We start from the raw sequence: 11,822 nt of genomic DNA, 5'->3' as shown, positions 1-11,822 counted from the left end.
TCAATCGAGGAACAATAAATTTATCCGTTAGGAAAATTGAAACGAGAAAATAAAATGCCAGCTAAGCTAATTGAACAAATTGGATTATATAATCTAGCAGTAGCTACTAGCTGGTAATAGTAAATAGTAATAGTTAAGATAAAATGGCACCTGGAGCCTCCAAGCTAGGAGCATTCCTTGCATTTCTTGAATATCTAGAATTTCATTTTTTTTTTCAAATGAACTTTAATTAGAAGAAAAAGCAATCAAAGCAAAAATAAAGAATAAATTTGAATTTAGTTGCAGAAGAAGAGAGTAAAGGGAGTTTGAAGTTAGCAGGTAAAAAAGGTTGAGTGGAGGAAAGGAAAAAGCAGCAAACTCATTTTGAAAACTTACCCCTGACTGGCGACAATCTTGTGGCAACAAATTACTGGATTCAAACTATTAACATTTGTCTCATTTCAAAATTGCTATAATTGATGGATCATTTCAAATCTTTGTTTGATTCGTATAAACCAAAGGATTAGCTACGCCTTTCAAACAAAAAGACTTTAAAGATTGCTCACTAAAAAGAGATGTCACCATAACTTTCACTTTTCCTTTCTAGTGACTTCGGACAATGAACTACCATTGCGGCTTGCTTTGGTGAACTGGAAGCAACATACAGCCAAGTGTATCATAGCTCTTTAATCAGAGCAGGCTGGTAGGACCAATCGACCCGCAATTAGTGGGTGTTTTATGTTCATACCATACAGACAGGACAACGTTAGATGCCGCAATTAGTAGGTGTGTTATGTTCATACCATACAGACAGGATAACGTTAGCTGTGCAGGATACAAACATTGCAATAGGCTAACGAAATTGACAAGAGTCCAAGAACACACGTGCAAATTTGGCAGCACGCATCAAGTACAGATGTCAACTCCGCTACAGCAAAAGGCGTGGAAGGCTAGCACCCTATTCTCACACCGTGCACAATGTGGTGTTCGGACATCTTTTCTGCTCATAGTTTATAATTCTACCACGTTACAAATACACCATCAGTTCCACATTTCAATACCCTTTAAGATAAAAAGCCTATATAAAGTAACTAAACAAATGAAATTCATCACCCCTTTTCTACCATCAATCAACATTATACAGATAGAAACATTGAATTTCTTCATTATATTGAACAACCGAAACACCATCCACAAAGTCCCGACTCAAATTCTTGATAGGGATGGCAACTATGAAAGCATATAGAAGTACTAATTCTTCCCCATGAAAATGAAAACAAGAGACGCTGACTCATAGTAGCTAGGTAGCAACTCAAATTATTCAATCACTCATCATCCAGTCGTTCCAGCTTTAAAGAACGGAAAACCTTATGGCAAATAGCTGTTTATGCATGGAGGTCCCAACTTGTTTGAGAGTTGAGATGATGTTGCACAAGACAGGTTGCCATCAAGATTTAATGCTCCATTTCACAATTATGGACCTAGTAAGTTTTTAGACGGTATCCTCCATAACTATAATTTTTGAATGCACAGCAAGAGCAATGACTAATTGAGCGAGTTGACTTCTAACAGTTAAATCTAACAAGTGATTTTACAGATTAAAAACATCTCAGCTTGAAACAAAGGACATCATCCTCTTGCCAGATTAACAGTTTGGCTGCTTTTGACAAGGAACAAATCTCAGGCAGGGTTTAAGAATCTGAAAGCAGAAAAAAAAATTGAAATTGAGAATGAACTTGACAGGAAAAGCTACAAGAAGTAAAATGCTTTATCCAAATGGACATAGCTTTGATGATAAGTAGAGTGAAAAAAGGGAAATTATCATGGTTTAATCCGACAACCTCATCTAATTTGCCCAACGCCCAAATAGGTCCATTCATTTTAATTTCTTAGTTCAATGCCAAGACCAAAAGTCCCAACTCAAAAAAGGACGGTGCTCGTTTCTTTCGTTTCTACACAAAGCATAAGTCCCCAACTAACGTGTGTTTCTTTTTAATGCGTTTAAATTTTATATGAGTAATTCTAATTATTCTAAAGGATTTTAACAAATAATTTGGGCAACTCACCAGTTGAAGATTTAAATTAATTGCCTTTCAAATTTATTGCGATGCAATCGTAGAGCATTTAAATTTTAACAAATTCTTTTTCTCCCTTCATTTAAAAATAAGATCACTAGAGCTGTTTGACCTTAATTTAATAGAAGAATAGTACTTAATTGAAAGGAGACGTAAACAGGTCTCCATTTTCGTTGAGATGTATCTAGGAAAGAAACCAGCATAAAGAGAGAGAGAGAGAGAAAAAAAAAACCCACTGGAACTTATATCATTTGACGGAAAGCACGATATACCTTCATAATAATTCCAATTTGACGCACAATTAACCAAAAGGAACATTCAAAACAAACAAATTAAATTAATAAGTTAAAAGAGCATATCAAACAAGCCCCCAGATGCCTCAGTTTATACGTGGATTCTTAGTATGAGCAGCAAAACAAGGAAAATAACCCCAGCACGGGAGCAATTAGCCGCAGACCTTTCAGAACTTCGAATTACTGTAACTTTCATTTTCAGAGTCAACTGCTAGCTCTTATCCTTCTCAGATTTATCCTGAAATCTTTGACGTACGTCCCTCTGTAGCATCTCTGTATATTCCTGACAATGCCGGAAAATATTATGAATTTCCATACAATGATCACCACGAACAATTAGGCAGTTAAAAGGACAATGTTGCTTAACCCCTTTTCTTTCTCCCCAAAAGGGAAGCAATTTTTTAACCACAAGCAGCTTTAACTGGTAGGAAACACAAGACATCAATGGCAAGCATGAAAATCTCATGGCCTGGAGAATTTACCTTGGCAAGACCCTCGTTACCACACAACTCATTCAGAAGTTCTTCAGCATTCCTCCCATTGCCATATACCTGAACTGCATTTTCTGCAACAGCATGGAAGACATCCCCGGGCAAATTAGATTGCTCAATCCTCTCAGCCGTTTGTTGAATATTATCCTAGAAGAAATAGCAGATAGGACAACAGTCCATGTCAGTATCTCTTACTATTACACACTAATTACCTGTTATATGACAAAAAAAAAACCTGAAAATCTAAATTATCCCCAAAAAAAAAAAAAAAAAACCTGAAAATCTCGATCACAAGGTTTATCAGCTGCACTTGACTTCCTCCCATTATGCTGGACCTGAGATTTAGGTTCTACAGCAGAGAATGGCGGAGGTGCAGATGCCCCACAACTAAGAGCCTGAGAAACAATAGGCATCATTTGTTGGACCATCTGTGAGAGATCAATTCCACCACCTTCGCTTCCTCCCAATCCTGAAAACATGTTTCCAATATCCTGGCTATCAACCTGCTGAGCTAGTTGACTGACAGTACTCATGATTTGTGGGTTTTGAGTGAGTTGCTGCAACATATTCCTAAAAACATCAGGTGAACCAACACCAGTCTGCTCTGAAACCCTGGACAATAAGCCATTTAACACAGGGCTTTGAAGAGCTTGAGAGACAGCATTAGCAGCATCCAATTGATCATCAGAACTTTGTATTCCTGACAATTTATTACTCTGAACACCTGGATTACTTGAGGAAGCATCATGTTCCACCCTATGCATTGAAGAGCTCCGAGATGCAAGTGACTGCAAAATCTGTTGGCCAGTCATTCTAGAACTCAAGTTCTGATCAAGAGAAGAGCTAGTTGTTCCACTATCACCAGTAGTGAGAGCCGATTTTGTCTGTTTAACTCGCCTCTGACCACAATGATATCATATGATAATTTTCGATAAAATTAACATTAATAATTTAGAATATAAGTATGAAATGATCAACACACCTTACATTCCAAACCCCCCAACCCCAATCCAAGTGGAACAGGTTTGGCATTTTCCACGCTGGATCTCAGAACAGTTCCTGAAGGGTCTTTTGACTTAACCGAGGGTTCTCCACTTGAACTTGGAGGGCATCCAACTGTGCCAGTTGATACATCCTTTGAGCTCTCACCACTCACCATGATATTGTTACTTCCTTCAGCGTGTTGAGGTTGTGACTGATTATTAATAATAACAGAGTACCGGTCAGAGACACAAAACAGATAGTTGCTAATAAGATTATTTTATTGTGAACAAAGCACACCTTCTGTTCTTCAGTTTCAAGAAGGTCTGCCTGTAATGCAACACTAGAATCCCCAGCTCCACTAGCAGCCATATTATTTGCCAGTTGAGTATCCACATCATTACCTGCACCAGATGCAAAACATGAATTCCACATCAGATTCGGCTTTGACCTTAAATACCAGAGATACCATATGAACAAGTGACATTGTAGTTATTAGCATCTCAAAACAATTAGTTGCCAGCTACCTGATGCAACCTGGTTCTCTCCCTGCATGTTATTGACAAAGTTTATAATTCTTGAATTGACTTCAGCAATAACAGAGGATAGCGATGACTCAGTGGGAGTGGATTGTGCACTGGACGCTGCACCAGTAGCACGTGCTGGGACAGCAGCAGCAATAACATTTCGCACAGGAAGAACCCGGATTGAACCAGAACCAGCACTATTACCACGTTCTCCTTGCACCCCTTCACCATTGCTTGTTCTGTTACCAACTGCTGAAACCACAGGTGCCAGTGCGGTGCCTAATAATGATAATTATTAAATAAAGAAGTCACTTTGCTTCAGTTTAAAGAAAAGTAAAATTACAGTCTAGGTTGAAGCAGATTTCACCCACCAGCATGTATATGGATATTTATGTGCCTTGGAGCATTTCCAATACCAACAGGACCTACAGTTGGAGGATTTGATGGAGAATGGGAACCGCTAAAGAGGGAGCTGGTTTGAGGGGGGAAAGGCTGCAAATAAACAAATCAATGCATGCATGATTAATAGGGTTCCCAAAAGAGTTCAAGAACTAGAATTAACAAAATAAGTTAAATCATAAATGTTCAGGACATCTCATGCAAACTGTCAGATGCAAACTGGAGAAGTATAATGTCTGTACTCAAAAATATGGGCAAGTTGTGTACAACTAACATTAAAATGTTCAAAGAGTAAAATGCAAAGTTTTACATCTCCAAACTCCCTGCTTTCTTTCAAAAGGGAAAAAAAAAAAAAAAAAAACCAAGATTTCTTATTTTCATTCGCTAACATCTCTTTCTATTAATTCTCAGTTCTTAAAAGAAAATTGGTTTTTATGTCTCATGTGCATTACATATTTTTAATATGTAACTTAGAGTCAAACCACTAAAACATCTGCTCTAAGGAAAATCTCTATAGCTAGTTACATATAACTATAGAGACCAGCTGAATATCATTATCTTCAATTTAGCAATCGGTAAATAGCAATTAACCAAAAATTACATTACATAGCATGAAAGTATCTACAATCCTTGAATGAATTGCTCAGAGTTGCTCCAATAATCAGGATATTTAAATATTACCATATATGAATAGGATATATTAACAGGATTTTGAAGTTATTTTACCAACTCGATGTAATAAGAACAAATTTTTAGCACACCTGAACCATTATAGGATTCGGCCCTGAAGGAGATATATAAACTGCAGGTCCAGCATTGACTGAAGATTCGACCTGTGAATTGCATGAATCATTTTAGTGACGTGTTATTATTCAATGACAACGGAGAATAAGGACACAAGATTATAGGACCATACAGGAGAATGCCCCATCCGCAGCGTCAATATGGTTCGACCAAGCTCTAAAAGAAGCGAACCTAAATGCTGCATTACAAGACCTACTTGCATTGATTCTGTTTGAATTTGCCCCCTCACTGTAGGATTAGAAGAATCCCTCTCTTGCTCTAAACGTCCTGCAATATGCTACAAAAGTTGCAGCAAATTAAAGATACGTAGAATCAGATAATAAAGTTTTCAAACTTGAAAGGTAGAAAGAAAAGGAATGTGAAATTGATTTAGCGCAAAGAATCCTCAATTATACATATTGTAACTTCATAATTCATCTTCGTTAAAGCCACTAAAACATAAATTATGAACTTATAAATCATATAATGAAAAGAACGTCTCATTTAGCTTCTAAAATCTACACGTACTTATGAATTTCATAACATACAAAAGTTTCACTCAGAGAAAGCCCAGTAATTTTACATCCTAAAATGTTATATAACACTAAATCAAGCATATTATTCCAGATGGAAGCATGCATGTGGGAATTCAGGACAAACTTATCTCTTTCTCCCAGGTACTTGGAACACACAAGGGAAGATTGAGAAATCAAATCAAAATGCACATGGATTTCAGCATAAATTGAATAAACGGATACAAAATATACATAGAATTAGTATCCCAGATATCATATCAACCCAAACATCAATTTCATAAAACATTTCATAACTTTCAGCATAAACTGAATATACAGATACAAAATATACATAGAAACTAGTATCCCAGATATCATATCAACCAAACATCAATTTCATAAAACATTTCATAATGAAAAGCATAAAAAAATCCAGAAGAGAGTAAACACAGGAAACATGCTAAGGCATTGCACTTACAGACAATGCAGCAATAGCATGACTGCTGAGAAGCTGTTCTGCGTGCCGCAAAACAATGCCCAATGCTTCAGGTGTAGGCAAACCTCGCGCATCGGACGGCAATGCTACCCTTTGTTGGTCTCTTCCGTTAGTCGTAGACGAGTGCAGCTGATAGCCTACATTATGCAGTAGCAGTTAGTCGTTGCAACTATTTTCAAACAAACGTGTAAGTTAATGCCTTTTGTACTATCACCATTTGGAGAATGTGCCTCCATGCGGTTCATAAAGTCTGCGAGAGTATTTAAAGAATCGGGAATTGGCTGGAGAAAAAGAAATGATGGTATTAGATAACAATCAAATTATAATCTGCTAAAAAATGAATAAATTAATTTGAACTACCGAATTAAATGAAGGAACAGGTATTTGGGCTGCTGTCAAAGGAATTGGCATAACTTGAGGAGCAACTTGAAATGATTGACCAGGAAAGGATTGTGCAGACTGTGTTTGATTTCCTGCTTGGTTCTCGCCACCACCAAGCGCTCCATCAGCTTCATTTCCTTGAGGAGCCTGAAAGAGAGTAATATTTTTATCATTTAATTACTTTAAGCCTTCCATATTACTACCCACTTGAGAAACTGAAAGCAATATCAGTTACTACTTAAACCCCATAAGCCATCACATTCTTTTCTAGTTTCTGTCCAGCTACATTTGAATCATTGACTAGTACTTTAGAGTCAAAAGAAAATCTCCAAGGAATTAATATTCTTAAAGCTGAAGCATTTGCCAACAGGAAGATTAGGGGGAAATATGTGCATCTTTAGCACCTAGTGATGAAGACAATTAATCGTGGTTTTTCTAAGCCACCCAAAGTCAAATATAACTTGTCAACTTTACGCAAAGAAAATTTTGAAATCAGGCATTACTCACAGAGGTTGAAGACTGTGTAGTGGTACCATTATTAGCAGGCTGGCCTCCAACTCCAAAAGAATTTAAAACTGCCCCAATAACCTATAAGTCAAGCAACAAAAAATGAAATAATAATCAACATCCCTTCACACACATTGATTTTACAGTGCAATTAAAGAACTCAAATTATGAAACAGACTTAAACCTGAACTGCAATGCTTCATAAATAAACAAAGAAAAAGTACTCACCCGAGTAAGGTCTGGGACAATGCCTTCACCTTGATCTCCAACATTAAAGGTCCCAAGAACTACACTGTGTGAAATCTGCCCAACTCGATTACGAGGAATGCCTGCACCAACATCATTTCCTGCCAATTCATTGTTCAATTAACTCTTGAAAGCTGCAGCTTTTAGTAAAGCTCTGAATTTCACAGACCAGAAAAGCACCAAGATACATATCAATACCTCGATTACTGTTATTTCCATTTGTCTCTCCTGAACTCGTATCAGATGAAGGCTGTGATTGGGCTGGCTGCCTTTCAACTAAGTGGAATGTATGCCCATTCTCAACATCTAAAAACAGTAAAGGACATATGGTACAAAGTGAACCACAGCATAGGACACTGTCAGAAACTTGCACCTGATGTTGTGATAATTGTATCTCTTCGAGGATAGTACACAAGAGAGCATCTTGATTCCCTTTTTGGATAGTTATAATTACTAATTTCCTATTCTGGTTACACTTAACATGACGCAACCATGAAGTAATATAGTTGATGCTATGGGCTAAGCATTTATGCCATTTAGTTAGTGATCATTTTGGAAAGATGTTGGGTTGCCCAAATTATGCAAATTTGATAGGATAAGAAAATACGATATAACTATTAACCACAACTAGTATCAAAGGGATAGAAAGAGAGTAGAAGGGAAAAAAGTTTGCCACTTAGACCAGCAGCTTGAATACATAATGGCTCAATTTAAAGAAGCAGGTACCACCACTAGCAATCTACATACTTTTCCAGGAACAAAAGCAGTCCACATATAGAACTATTCTGCATGCTTAGTAATACTTTAAATGCATGAACAGGTCATGCTTAAATTATATAGTTGGGATAATACTGCTCATGAACATAGCACCTAAGAAAGTAATGGTTAGTCTGGTAGCAAACTAAAGTACTAGAAATTTTTAATATAGAACATATCTGGCTTAATTACAGCAATGAAGTTCTCTAGCAACATAAACAATAGGATACGATATTCAGAAAGACGATGATCATCCTTTAAGACCTTTCCCCTGAAAATCAGCCGTTGCTGACCAACTGGGACACCTAGTTCCTTAGCTATTATCTCCTTGAACAATAAAACTGGTGTCTGAATTCATCCAAGTAATAAGGTATCAGTTAAAAGGTGGTAGAGGCACAATTTTCTTGAAAATTAAAGATGCACAAAACGGCAGGAAATTTTTGAGAATGTCCATGCTTAAAAGCAAATGCTTACATTTTTGTCAACAACAAAACTACAAATCTGTGAATCCAAAGTCTTGATCCTGAGCTCTACAAGTGAATCAGAAGATTCCACAGATGAGCTGCCTGTACTTGAACCTTCATTAGAGCTTGAACCTTCATTAGAGTGCTGATCTGCCATAGCAGTTCAACAGCTACCAACACCTGGAACAACAAAAGAAAAGTAATACTATTGTTTCCGTCCAGAATTTTCCCCAAGTCAAATTCCCAAAGTATACTATCATCAGCCAAAAAGTACTTAGCTCCAAAAGATGTTGAAATCACAATAAATCAACACCCAACGTACAAGACAATTTTCAGTCTAGTTAATTTGTCTAGTCATCAAGTCAACAATAGTTAGTTGTCTAGCAACGTGTATAAATAAGACTGTCAATCTGGCTATCTGTGAATAAACAATGACACACGACATGAATTATCAAATGTGTCAAAATCCTAAAAACAAAAATGGCATGTTTATTGTAAGAGTTATATGACAAGACACAAATAAACACCAATAAACATGATTAACACGACAGCTGAATTTGCTGAAGGGAGCCAAAGGGATGCTTCTCGCCGAGAAGCACCAGCTTCCATCACAACTACAAGATCGGGAAGGTGAGATCTCCTTCTTAAGACGAGATCACCAGGAGCGGCGGCATGGTGAGATGAGGAAAGAGTGGCTGTGTCGTGTCGGTGAGTGAAAGATTCATAGAAATGAGGAAGTTTAGGGTATTAGCAACAGGATTTACTATTTAGGCTATTAGCAAATCGAAGAACCTTGAGGAAATTAAATAAGATCAAAATCATTTAAGACAAATAATTATCAAGAAAATGTGCATTAAATCAAATCCTAAAAAACGCTAGGTTCACATGGAAGAAACTAGAAGATAATAAAAATAATAATAAGGGAATCAAAGGCACGAAGTAATTAGTATACAGAAGTCGAACTCGAAGAGTGAAAATTCCAACGAACCTGAGAATTCGATTTGATAGATGAAAAAGCAATCGTATGTGTACGGAACTGGACGTGTTACTTTTAGGGTTCGCCAAATCGCAACGATTCAGGCGGACAGGGCGAGCAAGCAGCATTCGGCTACGACGATGCCAATGTGGCTTGTTTATGAGCCATTCGATTCGAGAAGAATCTAGACTTACTTGGTGCGGAAGGAAATTTCCTCAACCGACGTCGTTTCTTTTGGTCGTGTCTTTTCTGTGCTTTTTTCTTGGGCTTAAGGAATCTATCAAGTTGCAACGATTATTTCGCCAGGATCCTTAGGAAGAACTAGCCGACCCAATACTCTAAAACATATTAAAGCCCAGCCCAGGACGAAAGAGGATAAGTCAATTCATGAATGATGTTGCAACAACAACTCTTGCACCAAGTCCGTGACATTAGGCTTGATGTATTGGTAATTTTTATCCAAAAAATTAAGCATTGAAATAGTACGGAGACATGTTAAATACAGATAATGATTTTGATGGTATGATGTAAATCAAAATAGCTAGACCATAAAGGTGTAATAGGGAGACAAGTAACCGATGTTTTCACTTAATTTTAGCTACAGAGCATCTTTGCCTGAAATTGAAACATATCACCACCTATGGATTGACCTTTTTTAGGTGCTTTGGACAATGGCCATTCACCAGTTTTTCATGAATTCATTGTATTCCATTCTATAGTCTATAGATAAGAGAGCTAGCAAACCTTTCTCTACCCTGAAACACAAGGGCTGACTGTTCTTCATCGAAGAAAAGAAAAAAAGAAATACTATTTAATAAAACCGTATTTGCCTTGCCAATTGAACATGCTCCAATATTTTTATTTATAGGTAGCTAGGGTAATTTTTCAACAAATGGCAAAAAATTTGGCTGTCGCTTCTATCTTTCAAACTGGATGTTGGTGCATCTTATCCGTTCATAGACTTTGCAATTTGCATTTGAGCACAAGCAGTAACTTCAACACTCGGGACATATCCAAAAGAATCTGCAACTGCAATGTCACGATCTCATTGAAAGACTCTGGTCCAAAGTCATGGGTAGCTGTAACATTGGCTTCCCCCACTTCCTGCCACAGTCTTCTAGTAGATCATGTTGAAGTGGGAGGTGGCTACGTATTGCCTCCTTTATTCATGCAAGTCAACTGCCAAAACAAATGGGTAAAGGTTAAAGGTTGAGCAGAGAAATCAACAATCCGGTAAACAAGTAATCCTTTTTTTTTTTTTTTCCTTTTAATAGTACTAATAAAGAAATAATGACGTCGGTTATGCCTTTAAGATCAACAGAAAAATTAGAAAAAAATTTTTAAGGACAATTATTTTATTAAATACCTCTAAAATCAAAAAAATTAAAAATTTTCTTAGAAATCTTAAAATTTTTTTAGATATCTTTTTTATTAATAAAATTAAAAATTTATCCATTGACATTATATGTATTATGTATTGTAAATTGACATAAAAAATGTCTGGAAGATCAACCAATAACTTCATAAGGTAAAAGGTCCATACTCCATAACGAGTGGCAACAATGTGTCTTTATTCGATTCATTCAATCATAAATGTAGACATTTTGTTTGATCCAGGCTAAATACATTAGATTTAACTCAATAAAGTCAAATTATTAAGCTCAATTACTCATTATTTTATATTTTATTTATTTATTTATTTTGGGTTTTATCTTTTTGATTATTCATTTTATTTGTTTTTTGTTTATTTCTGATTTTTTATTTTTTTATTTGATTTATCTTTTATTATTAAATTATGTGTTAAGATAATTGGATAATAGTAATAATAAAGGAAAAAAAGAAAAAAAATGAGTTTAAAAATAAAAAAAATAATTTTTGTCGTGAATGCATAATTGTAGTTGGATTCAATCTATATAGGATAAATATTATGTTTTGTGATAATACAAAAATCCT

The 11,822-nt window shown here is 36.2% G+C and overlaps 1 protein-coding gene across 7 annotated transcripts; it reads right to left on the bottom strand.

Annotated features, from left to right (window-relative positions):
• Positions 1 to 2,274: 2,274 nt before the first annotated feature.
• LOC111299917 (uncharacterized) lies at positions 2,275 to 9,999 on the bottom strand. Of its 7 annotated transcripts, none has more exons than XM_089758042.1 (18): positions 9,882 to 9,999; positions 8,904 to 9,588; positions 8,660 to 8,777; positions 7,872 to 7,979; positions 7,656 to 7,774; positions 7,428 to 7,508; positions 6,900 to 7,067; positions 6,754 to 6,820; positions 6,522 to 6,676; positions 5,662 to 5,826; positions 5,507 to 5,578; positions 4,718 to 4,838; positions 4,347 to 4,625; positions 4,120 to 4,223; positions 3,821 to 4,033; positions 3,114 to 3,737; positions 2,830 to 2,985; positions 2,275 to 2,630 (listed from the first exon to the last, which is right to left on the bottom strand). In XM_089758042.1, the coding sequence occupies exons 2-18, from the start codon at positions 9,048 to 9,050 to the stop codon at positions 2,559 to 2,561; spliced, it is 2,769 nt and encodes a 922-aa protein (XP_089614168.1). In that variant the 5' UTR covers positions 9,051 to 9,588; positions 9,882 to 9,999; the 3' UTR covers positions 2,275 to 2,558. The 7 variants fall into 7 exon arrangements, with proteins under 7 accessions (XP_089614168.1, XP_089614169.1, XP_022751209.1 ...); XM_089758043.1 differs by having other exon boundaries at positions 6,954 to 7,067; XM_022895474.2 differs by having other exon boundaries at positions 8,904 to 9,073.
• Between the last annotated feature and the right edge of the window lie 1,823 nt (positions 10,000 to 11,822).

This window comes from Durio zibethinus, chromosome 3 (assembly GCF_047325235.1).
Source record: "Durio zibethinus cultivar Kanyao isolate XHJ-2024 chromosome 3, ASM4732523v1, whole genome shotgun sequence".
Lineage (NCBI taxonomy): Eukaryota > Viridiplantae > Streptophyta > Magnoliopsida > Malvales > Malvaceae > Durio > Durio zibethinus.
Note: the sequence above shows the minus strand (reverse complement) of the source record. Positions and strands in the feature narration are given on the sequence as shown.

Coding starts and splice junctions, on each gene's coding strand:
- LOC111299917 (XM_089758042.1), bottom strand. CDS start 9,050: ATGGCAGATCAGCACTCTAATGAAGGTTCAAGCTCTAATGAAGGTTCA. Junction 7,980..8,659: donor TCATCGTCTTTCTGAATATC/GTATCCTATTGT, acceptor TACTGTTTTTAG/ATGTTGAGAATGGGCATACA. Junction 7,775..7,871: donor TGGAAATAACAGTAATCGAG/GTATTGATATGT, acceptor ATGAATTGGCAG/GAAATGATGTTGGTGCAGGC.